At 34.8% G+C, this 24,765-nt stretch overlaps 1 protein-coding gene across 2 annotated transcripts in view; it reads left to right on the top strand.

Moving 5' to 3' along the window:
- The window catches only part of LOC111703351 (breast cancer type 2 susceptibility protein homolog), a 34,949-nt gene that overhangs the window by 5,268 nt on the left and 4,916 nt on the right, over positions 1 to 24,765 (top strand). The window contains exons 3-22 of one of the 2 annotated variants that reach the window (XM_023475259.1): positions 1,901 to 2,135; positions 2,534 to 2,736; positions 3,517 to 3,613; positions 4,064 to 4,200; positions 5,366 to 5,543; positions 6,793 to 7,018; positions 7,610 to 7,759; positions 8,990 to 9,141; positions 9,353 to 9,669; positions 9,916 to 11,220; positions 11,599 to 11,700; positions 12,314 to 12,500; positions 12,665 to 12,760; positions 16,528 to 16,633; positions 16,884 to 17,051; positions 20,078 to 20,196; positions 20,454 to 20,554; positions 21,370 to 21,554; positions 22,069 to 22,183; positions 22,922 to 23,062. In XM_023475259.1, the coding sequence (XP_023331027.1) occupies positions 1,901 to 2,135; positions 2,534 to 2,736; positions 3,517 to 3,613; positions 4,064 to 4,200; positions 5,366 to 5,543; positions 6,793 to 7,018; positions 7,610 to 7,759; positions 8,990 to 9,141; positions 9,353 to 9,669; positions 9,916 to 11,220; positions 11,599 to 11,700; positions 12,314 to 12,500; positions 12,665 to 12,760; positions 16,528 to 16,633; positions 16,884 to 17,051; positions 20,078 to 20,196; positions 20,454 to 20,554; positions 21,370 to 21,554; positions 22,069 to 22,183; positions 22,922 to 23,062 (4,320 nt within the window). Of the gene's footprint in view, positions 1 to 1,900; positions 2,136 to 2,533; positions 2,737 to 3,516; positions 3,614 to 4,063; positions 4,201 to 5,365; positions 5,544 to 6,792; positions 7,019 to 7,609; positions 7,760 to 8,989; positions 9,142 to 9,352; positions 9,670 to 9,915; positions 11,221 to 11,598; positions 11,701 to 12,313; positions 12,501 to 12,664; positions 12,761 to 16,527; positions 16,634 to 16,883; positions 17,052 to 20,077; positions 20,197 to 20,453; positions 20,597 to 21,369; positions 21,555 to 22,068; positions 22,184 to 22,921; positions 23,063 to 24,765 lie in introns of both variants that reach the window. The other variant, XM_023475257.1, reaches the window with a different exon arrangement.

Genomic DNA, 24,765 nt, shown 5'->3' with positions numbered 1-24,765 from the left:
GATTTTGATTTGGAAACTCGGTAGAACAAGGGGAATGGTTAAAGTTTTGAGTTGAATTGGTTGACTTTTATTGAGAAGTGTTCTTTTCCAGGCAAAGATGGGTTCCCCAGCAAGTTAATTATATGTCTTGGTGTCTAATTTCCAAAGACTGAGTCTTTAGATATATAATTTTGATCATTATTGTTTTTATATTTGGATTATAATCATCCTTTTTAAAAATGACCCTTACATCAAATTTGCACACAAAATTGAATAATTATAATTATTCACACAATTAGGCTTCTTCATTTCCAGGGTTTCCAGTCGTCCGGTATTGGAACCCTCTACGGAAAAACCGCATCCGGAGCTAACTTCTTGATCGTCTCTTTCATCTCCGCCATAGATATAGCCATTTCCGCTATCTCTCCGTCTCCTACAGTTCCATTCTCTTTCCTCACATTATTTTGCCTTTCTCCTCTGGAATCTCATGAGATATGACCATCTTTTCCACAATTATAATAGGAAATTATAGTCTAAGCCACTAGAGGAGCCAGAGAGATACTACTTCAATATTGCAGTCCATGGATGATGACCTTTAATTATGACTAGTTCCCTATTCAAAATTTGATACAAATCTGTTTAGGGTTTCTGGGTTATGGATATATAGATTCTCTAGGATACAAAATTATTCATATCACTTCGTATAGCGTTTACAAAACAAAAATGCCGATCAACCTGTATTTTTCGCTTAAATCAGTTTAATAAAAAATTTAAAATAACAATTAGGACAAGGAGCCTCTTTATTTCTTATAGATATGTTGTATAATTTCTAAATGTATGGTCTAGCTAATGAAGAAGTAAATAGGAGATTAAATATTTAGAACCCAGCCCAGCTCTTAAACATGTTGGTTCAGGGTTCATTTATCTTAAACAAACATTTTGTTACCTAAAATATAACTTTCCAGGAACAATGGAGGTTGAGAAATTGGAGTAACATTATGCCAATATTTTCAACATTAAGTTTAATGGTTTTTACAGCTTAAACAGCTGGTTTAAGCTTGAAGTATACTACAGATTACTATAAGTTTACTGCAGTTTACACAATATCTATTTTTTAGTATACTTCAGCTAACTTGTTTATTGCAGTTTACACAACATCTATAGTTTAGTATACTTCAGCAACTTTAAGTTTACTGCAGTTTACACAATATCTATTGTTTAGTATACTTCAGCTAACTTCAATTTTATTGCAGTTTAAACAATATCTATAGTTTAGTTTACTTCAGCTTACTTGTTTATTGCAGTTTAAACAATATCTATAGTTTAGTATACTTCAGCTTACTTAAAGTTTATTGCAGTTTACACAATATCTATAGTTCAGTTTTCTAGAGCTAATTTCAAGTTTACTGCAGTTTACACAATATATTTTGTTTAGTTTACTACAGCTAACTGATAACTTTAAGTTTACTGCAATTAACACAAAAACATATTGTTTAGTATACTGTATTGTACAGCTAACTTTAAGTTTACTGCAATTAACACAAAAACATATTGTTTAGTATACTGTATTGTACAGCTAACTTTAAGTTTACTGCAATTAACACAAAAGCCTATTGTTTAGTTTACTGTAAACTCAGCTAATTTTAAGTTTACTGCAAATTAACACAAAAAATTAAGCTTTGAATTTTACTTAAAAAACGTTAGAAACTTTTTCAATCTTTAAACCGATATTAATTTTAAAATACTAATTTCAAACAGATCGGCTAACAACAAAAAAGCACTAATGGAAAGTTTTCAAATTCTATAAATACTATTATCAAAATCAAAATTTATTGGCTTAATTAATTGGCAAAGGACCAAACAGATATATTTTCGGGATGTGAATCTCAAAAATTCAATTAAGACTTGGATCCCTATCTAGGACGAGGTGCCCAGACTCAACTCTACTAATCTGGTTCCTCTCCGGGTAGATGTAGAGATACCACCGGAGCCGGAGCTACCCAGTCCCATCCTCTCCAGTAGTTGTAGGACCCGGATACCCAACCGGGCTGAAGCTATCGGACGCAAATTCGCGATTTTTCTACCTGACGACTCTCAAGAGAGCTTGGAGGAGGATCAAATTCTTGAAAATCCAACATCAAATGATCCAAAACAAGGTGGAGTTATTCATCTACATTTGTTAAGAATTCGGGGGGGAATATTCCCACAACCTATTTTTGGAGGTTTTTAAATAACTTTTCCTGAAACATTAAATTTTGTATGTTTCAGGTTTATATCATTAATACTCATTACTTACATTTTTATAAAATAAGATCAGAAAAAAAATTTATTAAATTAGTATTCCAAAAATGTGCAACAAAAAGGATTTATTGTTGTATATAGAAACGGTCTTAAAAAGCTGTGATTTAAATATAAGAAAAGCATATCGGGGGATCATTGAAGTTTAAACTTGAATATTTTTTTCCTTGCTTTATCAAACACTAACGGCCTTAAACGTTACTTTACTTTATTGTTCAATGAATTTATGTTTTACTCTCATCATTTTGAATTTTAGAGCCGACATTTATTGAGTCTAAACTTGGTCTTGAATCTGAAGTAAGAGCTGAACCAGAAGATGGAACACTGGAACTTACATCTGAGATTAAAGCTGAGCTTGAACCTGGAACCTGTTTGGAGAAACCTATCCTGGGAGATGAACCCTGCAGTCCTGTTCTCTCTAGTCAGAGGAGCAGGAGAGAGGAGACGGATCTTACAGATGTAGGTTATACCTGGATATCATTCGAGGATTTTTAACAGTCATTTTTGTAGCAGTGAATCCAGAGGTCGGAATTAATTAATAGCGAGAAGTATTTGAATTTGATATGTCTATTTGACAAGATAATCTGCTTATTGTTTGAACCTAGTGATGAGGCCAATTAGGATTAATGTAAGGAGTAACCTTTTCAAACATGGTTGTTAAACCCTGGAAAAGATGGGCAACGGAGCTGAAGGAGATGAACTGGATAACATCATTTGAACGTAAGACGCCACAAAAGACCACTCTAACGCTCCTGCTATAATCCTACCCGGATTTCTAGCAGAAGTATTTAGTTGGATGAAGTGCAAACTTCTCTACTGCACTATTGGCCACACTAGAAAAGTAGTTCAACATTTCGTACCTTGGCCAAATACTCTTGCTATTCATTAATTTCGACCTTTGATCAGAAAAAAAAACTACTCCAACAGTGGCCAATGGCCATGGGTTTTGTTACACATTAAAATGTTGAAAAGCCACTACTTCCTCAATTCAATAAATAGTAAACGTAACTAAAACGACCCTTCACATAAAGAGTCAAGATAATAAACCATTCCTAACAGTACACGTTGAACCTAAAATTGTTTTCGTTCTCTCCAAAATCGGAAACATTTCTGCCAATTTTGTTTTAATATCGTACATTTTATTAACTGACAAGATGTGGGGCGGGTTCTGAAAAATTTTCTTCAAATAGAAAAAGAAATTTAATTTTAAAAAGTGACGTGGTTTCCTGTGTATTACAGGGTTCTATCGAATGGACTTATCTGATGGAAGATGAAGAGCCGATTAATTTCGATTCTCCAGCAGGGTTCAAGATCGCTGCAAGCCTAGGTTGCAAAGGTATGAAAATCGTTCTGAAAGTTTTTCTTTAATATATTTTTATTTAAATATATTTTTATATTACCTGGTATACAAATTTTATCCCAAATATATCCAGGTACCCCTGTGACTTGGGATACAAGGTACAACTATATCCAGGTACCCCTGTGACCTGGGATACAAGGTTTAATACAACTATATCCTGGTACCCCTGTGACCTGGGAATAATGGTACAACTATATCCAGGTACCCCTGTGACCTGGGATACAAGGTACAACTATATCCTGGTACCCCTGTGACCTGGGATACAAGGTTTAATACAACTATATCCGGGTACCCCTGTGACCTGGGATACAAGGTTTAATACAACTATATCCAGGTACCCCTGTGACCTGGTATGCAAGGTTTAATACAAGTATATCCAGATACCCCTGTGACCTGGGATACAAGGTTTAATACAACTATATCCAGGTACCCCTGTGACCTGGGATACAAGGTTTGAGACTCCTCTATCTAACCTTGTTCCTGCTACTGATGAGAACGGGAAGATTAAATGGGATAATATGAACACTATTGAGAGGATCCATCTTTCACCCTCAAGACCTAAGGTGGGGTTTAAATTTGTTTTAATACAAAATACGTGAATGATAACTCCTACCCACCTTTACCGTTAGACATAAATATCAAAGTTTGTCCGCGACGCCATCCCCTACTCGGTTTAATATAAGGGTTCAAGTTTGTTTGTTGTTTAATTGTATATCTCCAGGGACTTGATGTAAATACTTGTCTAACAACCAGACTAAATAAATACAAAGATCCAAGGATATATATTCGGGTAATCTTGATCCTAACCGTACACGGGGTTTGTTAACGTCTCTTACAACCAGACTAGGACCGTCAGTATTCTCTTAATGAGACTATATACGCAATTCCTCCTGGTTACCTTATATTTAAATAGGGACTGCATATCAGATGCACTTAAAACCTTTGTGCCAGTAAAAATAATAAAGATAGTGATGTATTTATATTTTCTCTTTAGGATTTTTGCATGAGAGATACAGATTTATCAGAATTTAACATTTTATGACAGAAAAGCATCAATATATTACTTAACAGCGTTGAGATAACGCTTTAACCAAGGAGTATGAAATAGAAGGGGAGAAACATGCTTTGCAGACGGGTACTCCATTTGTATAAGAAATATTCAGAATAAGTTATTGTATACGTGGTAATTGTACATCAGACAAATATTTCTTATTCAAATGGAGTACCGTCTGCAAAGCATGTATAATCATATGGTAGGGCGGGCCGCATCAGTTGTATCTCCCTTATATTTCATACTTCTTGGCTTTAACCTATACCCCCTGTAAATTGGGAATGCAACGCAACTTTTTAAATAGGAAATTACCTACACAGTCCCTTGGTGGGATACTTTTATGAAAAAGGTTTATAAATGTGAAAGGATAAACAGGAATAATCTGTAAACGATGGCGAAAATATTGGATTTCTTTCTTTTATATGAATATATGGGTTTTTTCTTTAGCTTCTTTACTGTAGAAATCCAACAGTTTTGTAAAAAATAAAAAAAGTTTAATGGGTACGTTTTTATTTTTTTTTGACATTTTGACATTAGATAACTCTGATTAATAGTTTGATTTCTTTGTTCTATTTCAAAGAAAAGAACTGTAAAAAAAGTTCACAAAGATGAATGCATAGAACTGAAAAGTACTCATATCCTTTACGAAATGATGAAATCATTGTTATATAATTCAGAATCCAGTTTTACGGGGGAGCCGTCCACCCAGCAGAAACCTGTTCAGCCCAAATGATGAAACTGTAAACAATCAGTCCAGCACTAACTCACTTAGATCCAAGCTGAACTTCTCAGCAACTTCGGAGGTTGAGCTGGTAGATATGGATGATACTGATGAACTGGATAGTATATCTCCAGGTAAACATACAAGCAGAGATCAAGGTACTAATACAAGCTGAATTCCTGGTTTTCATACAACCAGAGATCCTGGTACTGATCAAATCACGGATTTAAGTACTAATCCTGACACAGAGCAAGGTAGGATCCAAGCACTCACCCTGGCACAAATCCAGGTACTACCTAGGTATTAATCAAGGTACTAATCCAGGTACTAATCCAGGTATTAATCCAGGTACTAATCTAGGAGGTAATGATCCAGGTACGAGGCACTGATCCAGGTACGGATCCAGACACTGATCCAGGTACTTATCCAGGTACTAATCTAGATGCAAATCCAGGGACTTATCCAGATAAAGGTTCAGAAATATATCCAGGGACTGATGTAAGCAGGGATTCCGGTAGAAATCAAGGTACTAATCCAGGTACTGATCCAGGTACAAATACAGGTGTTGAACAAGATATTAGGTTTAACATCAGGTACAAATATCATTATCCAGTGTAAAGATTTCACAAAGAAACTATATTCAATGAACAGAGTAAAATCCAGATACAATCAAGGTATAGGTCAAGGACATTTTCATATTCAACTCCAAGTTCAGCTTTATGCACAAATCATCTATACAGATTTAGATATTTATTCAAAGCTACAAAGTCAGCTTTAATCCAGTCATAACTCTAGGAAGATTATTAAGAAAGATGTTGTAATAGATGTGATAAGACTAGCTATTTATGCTATCTCACTCTAACACAATAAAAGGAAAGGTGTTCAAAGTCCTTTAGCTTCTGCTTATAGTTTTTAATTTTTGAAAGGGTCGTTAGAGTTTTATGCCAGAGCAAATCATCGGACGACAAAAAATTACTTTAACGACCCAGTTAAAAAGTTAGAACAACATACTGCTGCAAATTTCCGAGTCTTTTAAAGATGTTAAGGACTGAAAATCGCACTTTTTGGATTACATTGTATTGATGTAAATGTGGAGATAATTTGGGGGGGGGGGGTAGGGAGGTTTAGGAACCACCCTGGTGTAGTTCAATTTGTATGCAAAACTGTCAGAAGAAGTAAACATTTATTTTCAAAGTTTACATCATTTAACATCCAAGTTCTGCAGAATATAGGAATTCTACCAAACACCCCAACTCTAGAATACTCGGAACATTAATCTCTTTTCTCCAATTAAATATAAAAACCGAGAGAAGACATTTATTTCATTGCAGTTTCCTAGATAAGTTTTGGATTATATTGTAAACAATACAATTTTTTGTTAAGATGATCTTGAAATAAATACGGAAAAGGAGGAAAAAGAAGAAAACCGGCCCAAAATGAACGTGAATGGTTTAGATGAAAATCTGCTGAAACAGGATGAAGATAATGATCAGAGGAGAGAGGAGGAAGAAAATATGAAGCAGGAAAGAGGAGCTGAGAAGGGTTTCAGGTTGAAAGAGAACGGATTGGATATCCAGGCTGATGGAGATGTTGGATCTCCCATTATCAGGTAAATAAACCGAGGTCAAAACTTTTGTATTTTTAATCTGTTCATAACGTGCTCAGTGGTTCCCCTCTCCCCTGGCGGGTTTGATCCAAATCGTCGGGACTAAGAAGTTCATTCTTTGAATCATTTCATTATTATCTCTGGTTAGAAACCTTGTATATGTCGATACGGCTTTAAGCCTTATCCTAACCAAAAGGTTTAGCTTTTGTTTCCAAAACAGGGTCTTTAACAGAAGATACTTCCCCACTTTCGTATAGACATCAAATTTCCGTTCGACTTTACTGTATTATGAATTAAAATTTAAATCTCTTTCAGTAACTTTTTAATGATCTTAGAATGTATCTTTTAGCTATCTGTGGTTTGAAATGTAACACATTGGTCAAATCTCCTAACTTCATTCAAAGTGGGAAAGGTTCGAAGAATTACCAGATTCAAGCTCCTTGAACGAGCGTAGTTTTGGGTTACTTCATTCCGTTCATTTAAAAGTTTCCAGCTCTGATTAGATAGTTACCCTCTCACTTGTATCAACTCATGATTTTTATATGAGTATGGATTTGTAGGTTATTTTTATTCTAACATAGTATTTAAATCTAGGAGTTGTCCCTTGAAAAGAGTTAAAATATCTGAGAGTCCGGAGAACTCAACCCAGCAGTTCCTCGGAGATCTATCCGTCTCCGTCCTGGAGCAGTTCTGTGAGGAGTGGGAGGAGAGAGAGGGTTCTCTTAGCACCAGTACCCCTCTCAGGTTTACAGTTTTATATATTTTTCAAGGGATTATAAACGTAATTTTAAGTGACCCTGTCTTTATTGGTAGAGTGGCATATCCAATTCACAACAGTGCTCTTTCAGCCTGGTTTTCTTCAAGGATAAATGAGATAAACTTGTTGTTTTTAGCCCAAAATTCCGGAAGAAATTCTGTGCCTAGGTATCGGATGTAATCTATGAACAAAATGGATAATTTCTCTGTAAAAGTCACTTGCGTACGAGAAATTTAGATGATAGCGTTATAAACCTGACATCTTACCTTTTAATGGAAGATCTCTTGAAATTTCGTTCACCATTTGAAATTTGAATAGAATTGATGAATTTCATATTTAATCTCGGGTCTGATGTTAAGATTAGCTTAGAGATATTGTATCGAAAGAACTGCAAAGTCATGGGTTTTAATGTTATTTAGATAGATACATTTTACAAAATATCATAAGCCAATATTTAGAGGGATTCTATATAGTTTTACCAACAGGATTAGACTCGGAATGACAACCAAAAATGCTTTGCTTGCAAGCAAACCTTCTAAAATAAAATCAAACTCACTATCTATCTATCATGGATCCATCCCACCAAACATCTTATATCATTTAAACCATGATTTGATTTGATTCGATTCGATTCGGTTTGTTTGATCTTCTATCCATAACTTAGTTTAATACTGAATAGAAGGATAAAAAAATGTTGTAGCTGCCGGAGAGCAAGAATTAATGGATAGAAAAAAAACTGAATAAACTCCGTACAGTCGTCTCTGAAGTCGCATCCTTTTTTGGAAACCCTGTATCTTTAATTTTATATCCAGTGTAGGATAACATTTTCATTGTTCAGTATCACTTTCATAGTGCTACATAAAACATGTGGTGTTATTTGGTTTTTTTTACTATAAATACCGATATGAATGATATTTGCATCTGTATAATATACGTTAGGGAATATTTTTTTTTAGATAGAAACGTCACAGTTAACTTCCTTACTGACTTTTTTAGATATAAAAAAATACGGAGACGATTATCATACTGCTCATTATTTAGATTTTCAAACATTTTAATGTTATGTAATTATATACCATGAAGCTTTTTATCCAGAAACTTGTGAGAGTGTCTACAAGTTGCTGTAAACATGATTAAATTTAAAGCTGCTTTCTTTAATCCTTCACAACTATAAAACTGTCTGGGAGCAGTTAGCAAAGTAATTATTCTAATATCAGGAGGAAGGTTGGGTCTAGTTCTCCGGGTTCAGAAAACAAGAGATCTATGCTCCAAGTGTCAAGTTCCACTAATTCTAGCTCCCGGTGTATGGAGCAGTCAAGGGATTCAGGATTCAGTTCTTGCAAGGATCATCAAGCTCCACCTAGATCAAGTATGTTCTAATATATTACAAAAGCAGAAGGGGATTGAGATTGAAATGTGGTATTGGGTGGGTGGTTGGGGGGATGGGATGGGATGGGATGGGACAAAGGGACATGGTCTGAACCTTGAGGTTCTGAAAACTTATAGAAGAAATGTGTCTGTACTCTAGTGGGACTGTATCAAGTTTATAACTTAAATTTTATTTCCTTTTAATTATGAAGGTTTGTCAGAGACTCCAAATAGTTCTGATACCAGAATAGCTGAGAACAATTCTGATACCAGAATATCGGAGAATAAAACCGTCCTAAGCTCTACTAACAACAGCACTGAGATGGACACTGTTATCATCAACAACACTGACATCAGCAGATCCGTCAACAACTCCACCATCCAGTCCAATATACTAGAAACTCCTGAAAATATATCCGGGGGTAGACCAGCTCCCCGCCGAACTCTTGGAGTCAGATCTACAGAGGCAAGGAACTGTAGTGGGATCAGGAGAGTTCTTGGATTAAAGAAACACGGACATTTTATCCAGGTTTGTTCTTGTGTTCTTCTTTCTATCCATCTTTGAGTGACTATTAGAGCGGTAGAGTAATTACTATTTAGTTTTTTCAAATTTTTTAAATGTGAAAAAATTACGATTTTTTAGAATGCACCTTATATAAACATTTCTTACCTCTCCCATAAACTTTCTCAGTCTTGCTCTTTTTATAATACATTACTATTTTCTTTTCCTTTCAAGCTTCAGAAACTCATTATAGATCTGATATACTCACTTCAGGTTGGAGGGACTCCAGGAAACCTAGGGAATATAAATTCTCCGGGTATTCAAACCATCCAGCTCTCAGCTCTCAAACCTGCCACAGCTTCTGGAGATCCTGCGAACCTTAACGGAAAAGAGAATATTAGCTCCGGGTGTAAAAGCACTAGTTCTCTGAAGAATGATCTAAGTCCAGGAGATTGTAACCTTAGAACTCGGTCTAAACCTTTCATTTCCGAATCTAACTCTACACCTGTTAGTTTAAACTCAGGTTCAATGGTAGGTCAGGGAACTTTAAAACCTAAGATTTTGTACAGTTCGTTAGAAGAAAAATTTCAGGAAAACCTGGAGGAATTCAACCCTGAGATGTCCACAGATAAATTATCTAAATTTGACAAGTTTTTCGAGACATTATGCCATGATTCTAATCCAGTTGTGACTGACACCGAAACATCTGAAAATACTAAAGAAGGAACTGAAATTTTAATGGAAAGATTTAGCACTGCTTCAGGAAAAAAAGTGGAAATACCAGAGAAAGCATTGATTGAAGCAAAAGAGATGATGAGTGGATTTAGCACTGCTTCGGGAAAGAAAGTGGAAATATCAGAAAAAGCATTGATTGAAGCAAAAGAGATAATGAGTGGATTTAGCACTGCTTCGGGAAAGAAAGTGGAAATATCAGAGAAAGCATTGATTGAAGCAAACAAGAAAATGGGTGGATTTAGCACTGCTTCAGGAAAGAAAGTGGAAATATCAGAGAAAGCATTGAATGAAGCAAAAGAGAAAATGGGTGGATTTAGCACTGCTTCTGGGAAGAAAGTGGAAATATCAGAGAACGCATTGATTAAAGCTAAAGAGATATTGGGAGTCTTTATCACTGCTTCTGAAAAGAAAGTGGAGATTTCAGAGAAAGCATTGATTGAAGCAAAAGAGAAAATGGGTGGATTTAGCACTGCTTCTAGAAAGAATGTGGAAATATCAGAGAAAGCATTGATTGAAGCAAAAGAGAAAATGGGAGGATTTAGCATTGTTTCTGGAAAGAAAGTGGAAATATCTGAGAAAGCATTGAATACAGCAAACACTAAATTTTCATCAATAATTCATTCTGATGTAAAAAGATTAAACCTAATCAAAAATATTCAACAGGGTCAAGAAAACTGTGATTTTAGTTCTGTGATAATAGATGTTAAAAGTCTGAAACCGGAAGCTAAAACTGTGATACCGGAAGTGGATGCGCTGGCACCGGATATAAATGCTGTGATAATGGAAGAAGAAGAATTTTTCCTTGATGACGACGATGAAGAATTTTCTAATATGGCGGCTCAGGTAAAAACAAAATGGCGGCTCTAGCTAATACAGGGTTGCCAACAATTCACAAAAGATACGACCTAATGAATTGGACTTATTAAAAGTATAATTTGTCATAAAATATTCTTCTAGTGAGTTTAAAATATTTTTACAATAAGAGAAACAAGGTTCCTGGATCCTTTATAGATTTCTTTTCTTAATAGTCTGAACAGTGAGATTAGTGAACTGAAGTTTAATCCCTGTGAGTTTTGTTTAAGTAAATTCGATTTGATTTAAAATCATCGCACGGAGATCACATTGTCGTCAGAACTTGTTCTTATTAATCAATTTATCAATTAAAGTTTGTTTTCGTTTTTTTAGATACGAACCAAATCTAGATCCTTATTTTATTCCAAGGTTGGGGAGGGAATAAGAACGGAGGAAGATGGAAAAGGAAAACGAAGACGAGAGGATGAGGATGTCGAAGGCAGAAAAAGAATCAAAGTGGAATCATCTCAGGTATATTTTCATATTTTCGGAATAATTTAAGTTTTTAAACGTTTTTAAACTCTTTTCACTGATTTTTCTGTTTTAGTTCATATATTTAAAAATTGAAATTTTCGTCGGGCAAAACTTTTCAATTTGTGATAAAAATGTTTGGCTCAATCGGTTCAGTTTTCTGCTGCCAACGCACATTGTAAATAAAATGTAACATCTGTGAAATTTGTTAAATTTAGGAAAGGAACAAAAAAGGTTGTAATTGCAGTATTTCAGTATTCCGACCCACTTTATCTCATCTCGCAACTGGGGGAGTTGCGAGATAAAATACGAGGTTCTCACTCTTCAAAATGGAAAAGTCAAAATTTAACGAGTCCTTAATTCCCCCCACCCCACCCCCTCCCACACACACAAAAAAGATATTAAAGCTGTGACACTCTGCACAAAATTAAATTCAAAATTAATTGGAATAATTACCCTCAACCATTCGATTTGAGGTTGTGATTTGACCGGCTGTGACACTCTGCACAAAATTAAATTCAAAATTAATTGGAATAATTACCCTCAACCATTCGATTTGAGGTTGTGATTTGACCGGCTAGAGGTATGCAGTAGATAATTTGTCTGATTGTAGGAGTTAAAATCTCGAGAAGAGAGAGAGAAAAACAGATTGAAGCAGAAAAATCTTATCTCTGGAAAACTGAAGAAACTGATCCGTCCTGTCGAAGGAGAACTAACTAGGTTGAAGAAAACCAATAAACTCTGTGTTAAACTCAGGGATAGGGTCAGATCAGAATATACGGTTTCAGACCTTGCCAAAGGTAAAAAATAATCATAGTGCTTGCATTGGTTTAAATAAAAAAAAAACACTTTTTCGTTATTTTATGTTAGAAAGAGTTCTAAGAAGTACATATGTCCATGTTCGGGCAACATTAGACGAATTAATTTAACTAGAATGAAAAGACCTTAATATTTAATTCTTCAGATGTTTCAGCAGACACAAGCCTTGGAGTTCGCTTCCCTTGTATACCTGATCAGGCAGGATTAGTCCGTCTACTGGACGGTTGCTGGATTGTTCCAGGTACACCCTGTTTATGTACATGTTCATGTTCTTAATCAATTTTTTCATGTAAAATGTATATGTTCAGTTCATACTCATTTTCATACTCATGTTCATGTTCATGTTTGATGTTCGTGTTCATACTCATTTTTATACCCATGTTCATGTTTATCTTTTGTCCATGTTCATGATTCATGCTCATGTTCATGTTCATCTTTTTGTTCATTTAATACTCATTTTCATATTCATGTTCATGTTAATGTTCATGATTATGCTCATATTCATTTTTTTGTTCATTAAAAAGTTCATGTTCATGTTCATGCTAATGTTCATGTTTAGGTTCAGGTTAAGGTTCATGTTCAGGTTCAGGTTAAGGTTCAGGTTCAGGTTCTTATGTAATCTAGTACTCCCTGTACTAGAATATATTTATTTCTGATGTATACTGGTTCCCCCTTTACCTCCAATTATCTCACTGAATTCCAATTTTTACTTGTTCTCCCTGTAACTATCCAATTTTCTTACTGCATTCTCATGTATACTGATACTCCCTGTACCTATCCAATTATCTCAATGAATTCTCATGTATACTGAATACTGATACTCCTTGTACCACCTAACCAATTTTCTCAATGAATTGAATTCTCATGTATACTGGTTCTGACTGCACCTATCCAATTATCTCAATAAATTCTTATGTATACTGATACTCCTTGTACCTATCCAATTTTCTCAATGAATTCCCATTTATACTGGTTCTCTCTGTACATTTCCAATTATCTCACTGAATTCTCATGTAAACTGGTTCTCCCTGTATCTATCCAATTATTTCAATGAATTCTCATGTAAACTGGTTCTCCCTGTACCTATCCAATTTTCTCAATGAATTCTCATGTATACTGGTTCTCCCTGTATCTCAATGAATTCCCATGTATACTGGTTCTCCCTGTACCTATCCAATTATCTCAATAAATTCTCATGTATAATGATACTCCTTGTACCACCTATCCAATTATCGCAATAAATTGAATTCTCATGTATACTGGTTCTGATTGTACCTATCCAATTATCTCAATGAATTCTCATGTAAACTGGTTCTGACTACATATCCAATTTTCTCAATGAATTATCATGTATACTGGTTCTCCCTGTACATATCCAATTATCTCAATAAATTCTCATGTATACTGATACTCCTTGTACCACCTATCCAATTATCTCAATGAATTCTCATGTAAACTGGTTCTGACTGTACCTATCCAATTATCTCAATGAATTGAATTCTCGTGTATAGCGGTTCTGACTGTACAGTGTACCTATCCAATTATCTCAATAAATTCTCATGTATACTGATACTTCTTGTACCTATCCAATTTTTCTCAATGAATTCTCATGTATACTGGTTCTCCCTGTACCTATCTATTTATCTCAATGAATTCTCATGTAAACTGGTGGTTCTCCCTGTATCTCAATGAATTCTAATGTATACTGGTTCTTACTGTACATATCCAATTATCTAAATGAATTCTTATGTAAACTGGTTCTTACTGTACATATCCAATATCTCAAAGAATTCTCATGTAAACTGGTTCTCCCTGTACATATCCAATTATCTCAATGAATTTTCATGTATACTGGTTCTCCCTGTACATATCCAATTTTCTCAATGAATTATCATGTATAGTGGTTCTCCCTGTACCTATCTATTTATCTCAATGATTTCTCATGTAAACTGGTTCTCCCTTTACCTATCCAATTATCTCAATGAATTCTCATGTATAGTGGTTCTCCCTGTACCTATCTATTTATCTCAATGAATTCTCATGTAAACTGGTTATCCCTTTACCTATCCAATTATCTCAATGAATTCTCATGTAAACTGGTTCTCCCTTTACCTATCCAATTATCTCAATGAATTCTCATGTAAACTGGTTCTCCCTGTACCAATCCAATTATCTCACTGAATTCTCATGTAAACTGGTTCTCCCTGTATCTATCCTATTATTTATCTATCCAAGGGAAGAATACAAAGCCTGGATAAACCTTGAATAAGATTACTTCAATAGATGATTAATGGATTGACGGTATTCTAGTAGTTGGATACAATATTGTAAACAGAAAAAAAACTGATAGGAAACAGAAATGGAAACTTATAGCTAACAAATAAACCGGGTTTTGTAGGGGTTTAGTGCTATTGTGCAAATCAGATAACATTGTTATAGACTGATAGACCTGGTGTTAAAGCTGTAATATTGTGTATATCATGTAAACTTGTAACTCAATGAACAAGAAAATTACGGAAACTTATTATGGACTTATAAACTGGGTTTTGAACGGGATTGATATTATTGTGTATATCAAATGAATATTGTAATACAATAAACTTTAACGAGAAATGCAGACAGAAACAAAAACTTGAAGATGTTACTGTTCAATGCTGTTTGAAATAAATCTTGAGTTCAATGAACATTGAAACAAATAATAAAAATAATAACGACTTGTAAACCGGGGTTTGTAGATATTTACTAAGTTCTGTGTATCCAAAGATAATATATATATAGATATGCAGGCAGGTAGAAACCTCCTTCCTAAATTGCTTGTAACAGACAACTAATTTTTGAACCTCTGAGAAAAGGTGCAAGGAGAGACATCTATAGCAAATTGATTACTTTCTATATTCCTTTCTCCCCCTGCTGCCATCTGTAGGAAATACGCATTTGTGTTATATAAACATACAGTACGCGTATTGCATCCTGTATAGTTCAAGTGTTGCTATCTGGACCTGTTTGACCAAAAAAATTAAATTTCAAGGTAACACAAACATACAGTACGCGTTTTGTTTATGTTATGATCAGATCAGTTGTACTTTGTCCTAGATTCGATGTACTTTTATAGTAATAATTTTTATTTAAATTGCGTTAATTTACGTGCAATGTGCAAGTAAAACTTGCACATTTAAACTTTGTCTAGTCAAATTCCTACCTCAGTTTTATTTGCATTGATTAATTTGTTTCATTAAGTACAATATGCAGTATACATTGTTGATACTATAGTACGCATTTAGTGTTATCACGCATAAACAAAGTGATAAATTAGCAACAATCCAGAGGATAAAATGCCATGCGTACGACAGAGATGGTGCTGTTTGCACCTTTTCTCAAGACCTCTAAATTTATACCTGCCTGCATATCTATACATTTATTATCTTTGTGTGTATCAGAGAAATCTGTAATACGATGAACCTTTAACAAGGAGTAGAGGCCAAAATTTATAAATGTAAACTAAAACTTATACCCGGTTTAAGGAAATTCTGTAAATCAGAGAAATCTGTAAAACACAGGGCCACAGAAACTTAAAACAGAAATTTACAACTAAGATTGTAACGTGTGTGGATATTGTTAATCTTGAACGCCTCATCTCGATATCCAATGTGAGCACTTGTGAATTTGAGGATCAATGCTTGATCCCTTAATTTAAGTTATCCCTACAGGGTATGACTTTTACTGTATAGTGTATATCGACGAGGAATTGAATTAATCTGTAGATCTGGAAAAAATGGAGAATAAAACCGGTTTCAATTTAGTGCTGGCTTAAATCTTGAAACAATGAATACGATTTTAGGTGGAACCAACCGTGGCTTAAATTTAAGCCACGGCTCAAATTCTTTAAATTCGGCCTCTGGTTTTCGAAAATTTTATATTCAAACTTTTTTCACTTAGTCCTGGGAGAAATTTAAGTCTGAAAAACTTTATCGCTTTAAGCAGTCATTCATTCAATGGGAACTTATTCAGGAGAGGACGGATTGGTTGGTGTGGAGGAGGTTGAGTCAGGGTTCCTGGCTACACCTGGAGTAGATCCACACCTTGTTCATCAAAACTGGGTTTCAAACCATTACAGGTAGATTACTACATAATAAACTAGGTGTATAATCAGTACACTGAAATATGTAAGGGGATGGGGGGGCATAATTTTTTTTCATGGGGCTCAGCACCCGTTGTCGGGGCCTGAAAAGCCCCTTGAAACCTTAGATTTTACTAAACCAGGCCCATAGACCCCCTTTCAGGCCCCCCTGAGTCCGCTTCTGTGTATAATATACGCAGAGGCGTACTCAGGTTTTAATTATTGTCAATATAATCAATTTCTTTAGGATGATAGTTTGGGCTCTGGGTAGTCTGGAGAGGAGAGGATTAGCAGAGTCCGCTCTAACCCTGGAGAACCTGATGAGTAGACTTAAACTGAGATATGATCGGGAGATTGACAGAGCTGAGAGATCTGTTCTCAGGAAGATTACAGAGAAGGACGAACCTAGCTCAAGGTAGGATAGAGGTTAGGATCAGAATAAGGAAACCTTTGGGGTAGCTCCATTTAATACAGAGAAGGACGGGACAGGACAATTTTTGAAAAATATTGCTGGACAGTATGGTCTAGCAGTAGCACAGGATGCGACAAGGGTTATGTAATATGTATATTGTGTGAGTTAGGTAGAAAGGCTTTAACTTTGCAGATTTTAAAGTTTTAAATCAGATAACTCAATACAGCAGTAACTTTATGTTTAAATCTAGTATTTTGCATATTCTTTGCAGAAGTTTAATTAAGAACTCATTACCAAAGGTTAAAAACACTGAGTTCATTCACATTCATTAGGAAAACCTGGTTCTTGCAAAATATAATGAAAATAATGTTTTGATTCTGCGGCAAAAACAGAAAAGTTGAAACCTGCAAGCACATTGTTCCCTGCATGCTCTATACTATAAATATATATCAGTATAATAAACCTGCAAGCACATTGTTCCCTGCATGCTCTATACTATAAATATATATCAGTATAATAAACCTGCAAGCACATTGTTCCCTGCATGCTCTATACTATAAATATATATCAGTATAATAAACCTGCAAGCACATTGTTCCCTGCATGCTCTATACTATAAATATATATCAGTATAATAAACCTGCAAGCACATTNTACTAGAGAACTACAATACACTATATTGTCTAGTATACCTAGTAGATATTCGTCCCTAGGGACTAGTTCCCGACATTGAACCCAAGAAACTCAAAAATCATCAGGCATCGTCCATTAAGTACAATATTTTTTTATTTTTTTCCAACTATCTTTTACCATTTCCACTTTTACTTAATCTTAGTTTTTAATCTTAGTGCGTGATTTTTAGTGAAGGATTTGTTTATTTATTAGATTTGTTAGCTTAATGTCACTTGGTAGTTTTCTTTGATATTGGAAACTGCCATGTTTACTTAAAAGAACTGATTACTTGCCACAGCCCACAAACCCTTTATTTTTATCCTTTATTGTTTCAACCTGATATCCTTGACCTTTGATATTTCAAACTATGAATTATCTATCTATATATCGTAGTAATCTCTGTTTGGATGTTTGTTTGTCCGATCATAACTCATGAACCCCTTGACCGATTTGCCTTACATTTGTACTGGGTAACTCAGAAGAACCACGGGAATGGTCTTAGCTAGGTTTTAAGATTCTAAGTTTAGTGGGTCGACTAACACTTTCATTTATTTATTTATGGGGGAAAAAGCTAAAATCGTAAATTACGACAAAGTGTGGGTAAACGGTTGGAATAACTATGAGAACCCTGGGCAACGCTGGGTTCTCAAGCTAGTGCTAAATAAAATAGTTGACGTTTGAAATAATAAAGGTTTACATCTATAAAGGGATTAGAAAATTATGTTTAGTTCCTTTAATTTTATACTATAGGGCATTAAATAACTTTTTCCACGTTGAGGAGAAAATGCCGATTGCAAGATGTCTAATCTAATCAGAGGAAACTTTGCTTCCCATGCTAAAAGAAATCCTTCCCAATAAAGAAACTCAAGGTTTTTATCTCTTTCATTCTTACATTTTCTCGGAGGGTTTATTTTTATCAATATCATATGCCCAAGTAGGTGTCTACGACGAGTAAACTGCAATTAATATAAAAAACGGCATTTTTTTAAAAAATGTAAATTTTAATATTGTAGTTTTTTATTTTAAGTGATTTGCGGATTAATAGCCACAGAATCAATGGAGAAATTGTAAGAAATTGACACGAGGTTATCTTCCATATTCTTGATCAGATAATGGATAGAAGGGTACCATTGTAAATCGGGTAAATAATACCCCTTTTAATGGGAGGCTACTTGAAATTACAATGATAGTTCCTTTAACCAAGAGGAAGCGGCAGTCGGCACGAATCATTTAGCCATTTTTCTTGTTTGTCCGATAATATTGTGATAATTCAAACTGATATTTAATAATTTAACGGAACCAAGGAAAGCGGCCATTCCTACTGAGCAACAACGCACAGATAAATGGACAGTTAAGTGGCCCCGGCGCTCGGCCCCCCAGGTTATAGCAGTCAAGAAATTTCTTGGCTCGCTTTTCCCAAAATACCTAATCAATACGTTCTTATTGGTTAGTTGAGGCAGTGCTCCCCGGGACTCTGAGATTCCGATCAATTTTCTATTATAAGAGAGTTGGTTTGTGTTAATTTATAAATATTTCGCATTTCTTCTGTTTATATTTATTTCAAATTTAGTTTTATCTCAGGTCCTACTTAAAACATTGGTTTTGTTTTGGTTCAGACAACTATACTTGTATTTGGAAGAAAGACACAAATAAGACAAATATGAATATAAAATATAAATGTATTTTATTATTCCAGGAAACTGGATTAGGAGGGGGGGGGTAAGATCCATGGAAATCCACTGAAATAATGGAATATATTCCCTGAGTGCTTGTAGAGCAGGAGAGGGGGGGAGTCAGCAGGTTTTATTATTCTATTAGATACGTCATCCATATTTTAGAAGATTTTGTTTACATATTGCATACTTTAGATCTTGTTTGCATACTACATAATTTAGAGACCTTATCTATGTCACGGCTTTCTGGTTTATTTCTTCATCATGATCCTGTGTTTATTTTAATGATCATTTGTTTAGACCAATGATCCTATTTTAGACCAATAATGCTATGTTTAGATCATTGATCCTATGTTTAGACCAATGATTCTGTGTTAAGACTAATGGTCCTGTGTTTAGACCAATGATTCTGTGTTCAGACCAATGGTCATGTGTTTAGACCAATGATCCTATGTTTAGACCAATGATCCTTTGTTTACACCAATGATCCTGTGTTAAGACCAATAGTCCTGTGTTTAGACCAATGACCCTGTGTTTAGGCCAATGATCCTGTGTTGTGTTTAGACCAATGATCCTGTGATTATACCAATGATCCTATGCTTAGACCAATGATCCTGTGATAAGACCAATGATCCTGTGATAAGACCAATGCTCCTGTGTTTAGACCAATGATCCTATGTTTAGACCAATGATACTGCTGGTAGGACGGGTTGGGACGGATACTCTAGAGCTAAGTGATGGCTGGTATTCTCTACCCTGTCCCTTAAACTATGGAGATCCTCTCCATCAGCTTGTTGCAGCAGGAATAGTGATTACAATTGTAGAACTTAATAAAAATAATCCAAATAATTCAAACTTCCCATTTTTTATATTCATGCATAAAATTTTTTTCAAACCACTGAACTGGGAAATATCTGAAGGCTCCCTTTTTCACTTACATTTGACATATTCCGCATGAAGTTTAACAAACTTTTTGTCAATAAATTCAAACACAAGATAAAAATTCACTTGATTTTTTGAATTTTCAAGTTTTGAAGATTGAATGTATTCCTATGATCAGGGAAGATAAAGGAAGGAACTAAGCTGGTGGTCCAGGGATGTATTCTAGCAGGAGGAGATCAGGGTTCACATCCTCTAGATCCGGGTACTAGAGAACTACAGGTTAGGACTAATCCTTTATATCAGGATACTAGAGAACTACAGGTTAGGACTAATCCTCTATTTTAGTGTACTAGAGAACTAAGGTTTTGAACTAATCCTTAATATCGGATACTAGAGAACTACAGGTTAGGACTAATCCTCTATTTTAGTGTACTAGAGATTTATAAGGTTTTGAACTAATCCTTCATATCAGGATACTAGAGAACTATTGGATAGGACTAATCCTGAATATCAGGTTACTAGAGAATTAAAGGTTAGAACTAATCCTCTATATTCTGTTACTAGAGAACTACAGGTTAGAACTAATCCTCTATATCCAGTTACTAGAGAACTTAAAGTTGGACTAATCCTCTATATCCGGTTACTAGAGAACTACAGGTTAGGACTAATCCTTAATAATAGGGTACTAGAGAACTACAGGTTAGGACTAATCTTCTATATTAGTGTACTAGAGAACTAAAAGTTTGACTAATCCTCTATATCCGGTTACTGGAGAACTACAGGTTAGAACTAATCCTCTATATCAGGGTACTAGAGAACTACAGGGTAGGACTAATCCTCTATACCCGGTTACTAGAGAACTGCAGGTTAGAACTAATCCTCTATATCAGAGTACTAGAGAACTACAGGGTAGGACTAATCCTCTATATCCGGTTACTAGAGAACTAAAAGTTGGACTAATCCTCTATATCCGGGTACTAGAGAACTACAGGGTAGGACGAATCCAAAAGTTTCCTGATTTGTATTGTGTCACCATTAAAGATCATTGTAGACTTAAAACTAAAATAAGAAGTTTGTCATAAATTTGTACTTAGGTTGATGTTAACAGCTGTAGACGTGTAGTCTGGTGGAGCAGGTTAGGTCCCTGCCCTCCAATCTGTATTCCTGTCTCCAGTCTGAAGAGTGGAGGTGGTGCAGCTCCATTACTCCGGGTAGTGGTGGCCAGGGTGTATCCTATCCTATATTGTGTCAGGACGGAGAATAAGACGGAATACCTGAGGTAAAATAAAAGAAATATGAAAATCAAAAACTAGGAAATTTAAAAAAGAAAATGAATCCGAGAAAGAAGGTGATGTACTAATATATCGAGAGAAAAAACTGGAAATGCCAACAATTAACAGAACCAAAACGAAAAACTAGATAGGTTTAAATATATTAAACACTATCTTGGGAACCCAGCTTTGCCCATGTTACTTACTCCCACCACTTACTTAGTTACTCCCACCGTTTACCGGCACTAGGTCGTAAATTACGATTTTAGCAGTTTAGCTATTTTTCCCTATAAAAGTCAACCCACTCAACTTAGAATCTCAAATCCAGGTTACGAACTTTCCCCCGGCTCTCCCGAGTTCCCCCAATCAAAATGTGAGGCAAACCGGTCCAAGGGTTTCTATGTTATGATCGGACAAACAAAGAGACAGACCCCCAAACACAGATTACAACGTTATGCAAAAGTATAAAAGAAGTTCTGCTGTAACTATTTAATGTTTTTAATGATCTGTTGATGTATTTAGTGAAAAGCAGTGGATTGTACGCCAGGAGCAAGAATCCCAAAGAAGAGAAGAAATGATAATTAAAGCTGAGAAGGAACTAGGAAACAAGAAGGAGAATAGAAAAGTTAGAATTAAGGGACGGATATGTAGGCATAATAAATTCAAGAAATGAGTTCTTTATATTGAGATATTAGTGCAACTTTGCATGCTTTGAACTCATAGGCATTAAATCAGACTTGTTTGCTTGGAAAGAAGAATTAAAAATATTGCCGATGGGGGGTAATTTTTATATACGTAGTACGTACCTAATAACTGTGGAATGCTAGACAAAATTAACTCGACCAAAGGATTTGATTTTTTGTCACAAACTCAAATTTTCTAATCAATATATCATGTTAACTTTTGATATTTCAAACTTAGATTATTTGATCTAACAAAAATCACAGTTTCAAATATCTTTGGTCTATGAGTACGACATTTGATTGCAAAGAAATAGGAATTAGAAAATCAAAGTTTGTGGCAAAGACTCAATTCCTTTGAGAAATCTTTTTTTTACATTATTCAGTTATTAATTCTCTCAAATCCTATATTTATTGGGATTCTGTGTATAGGTTTTTAATATATCTCAAGATTATTTTGTTTTCCTTTTTCTCTACCTTATCTTTTAAACTCGGATTTTCTCACTATATCTTTGCAGCCCAATGTCGTAGATCATAAATATTTCAAACTATGAATTCTGTTAGATCAAATAATCTAAGTTTGAAATATCAAAGGTTTACACCATCAGACTTCAAAGAAGTAGAGATAAGAAAACTCAAATCCTCTGAACAAATTAATTGAGAGAGGTATGATGTATCATATTATCGTGGCGAAGGACCTGAACCTGTTGGAGGACGGATATGAGCTACTTGAAGCTGTAGAATCTGAACCTGGTCTCTACGAGTACCTAAACACCCAGCAGAGGGAGAAGGTCTTAATCCAGGGGGAGGAGAGGATTGCAGAGCGGAGAAGACAGGTAGGATTAGAAACAGGTTTTTATCCGGAAATATCGTTCAGGTTTCATAGTGCTACAGAATATCATTATAATGCTATTTTTAGAAACTGGCAAAAAAGATACTTTGTGTAGGATTGATTGTTAAATTTAAGGTTAAAGAAACTAATAAGCTAATTTTACGTGGCCGTCAATATAAAGCTTTAAATTTCATATTCACAACGCCAACCTTTAGCCCTTTTTAGGATTTACCATTAGGGAGATTAGGGAGTTATAAAACAATTAACTCTCCCTCTGGTTCCTTTTAGGATTAACCATTAGAGATATAAGGCAGTTTATTGTCTTCAATAACAATTGAATCTCCCTCTGGTCCCTTTTAGGATTAACCATTATAGAGATTAGGGAGTTTATTGTCTTCAATAACAATTAAATCTCCCTCTGGTTCCTTTTAGGATTAACCATTAGAGAGATTAGGGAGTTTATTGTCTTCAATAACAATTAAATCTCCCTCTGGTTCCTTTTAGGATTAACCATTAGAGATATTAGGCAGTTTATTGTCTTCAATAACAATTGAATCTCCCTCTGGTTCCTTTTAGGATTAACCATTAGAGATATTAGGCAGTTTATTGTCTTCTATAACAATTAACTCTCCCTCTGGTTCCTTTTAGGAGTTAAACATTAGAGAGATTAGGGAGTTTATTGTCTTCAATAACAATTAACTCTTCCTCTGGTTCCTTTTAGGATTAACCATTAGAGATATTAGGGAGCTTATTGTCTTCAATAACAATTAACTCTTCCTCTGGTTCCTTTTAGGATTAAACATTAGAGAGATTTGGGAGTTTATTGTCTTCAATAACAATTAACTCTCCCTCTGGTTCCTTTTAGGATTAAACATTAGAGAGATTTGAGAGTTTATTGTCTTCAATAACAATTAACTCTTCCTCTGGTTCCTTTTAGGATTAAACATTAGAGAGATTTGGGAGTTTATTGTCTTCAATAACAATTAACTCTCCCTCTGGTTCCTTTTAGGATTAAACATTAGAGAGATTTGAGAGTTTATTGTCTTCAATAACAATTAACTCTTCCTCTGGTTCCTTTTAGGATTAAACATTAGAGAGATTAGGGAGTTTATTGTCTTCAATAACAATTAACATATCCGCAAATCAGAAAAACATAAATAAATCCATCATTCTAAAGAATACAGTTGTAAATTGGACATAAATCTTTGAAATCACACAGAGAGGCCAATAAGGATACAGAAGATTATTTATTTACATCTTCAGCTAGATCTTAATTTTAAACATTGTCCTTTATACAAGTTTTCTTATTAATTTAGCCTTAATTACTTCAGACCTTCTGTAACATGAATTTATATACTCTAAAAACCTATCAAATTATTCTAAACAATCTTTAAATCTTTAATGGAAACACTGCATGCAAAGTGCAGGGTGAATAATATTTTAAGATTCCATACTGACCATTTTTGTTTAATTTTTTTAGAGCGATTTTTATAAAATCAAATTCTTGCTCCGATTGGAAGGGTTGAATTTTTAAGAAACACCCCACCATGTAGTTTGAGTCGGAAATTAAATAGAACAAACCCTACACATTTGTATAGAATTTTTTTTTTTTTTAAATTGCCTCTCCCAATTCATGAAACCGGGTTTCCGATACTGGGTTTCATGACGATACCTTGTTTAAAGTTTCGGTTTCTGTAGTTTGTAGTT

Source organism: Eurytemora carolleeae, unplaced genomic scaffold (assembly GCF_000591075.1).
Source record: "Eurytemora carolleeae unplaced genomic scaffold, Eaff_2.0 scaffold549, whole genome shotgun sequence".
NCBI classification, from domain to species: Eukaryota; Metazoa; Arthropoda; class Copepoda; order Calanoida; family Temoridae; genus Eurytemora; species Eurytemora carolleeae.
The sequence above is the reverse complement of the archived record's forward strand: the minus strand, read 5'-3'. Positions and strand labels throughout refer to the sequence as shown.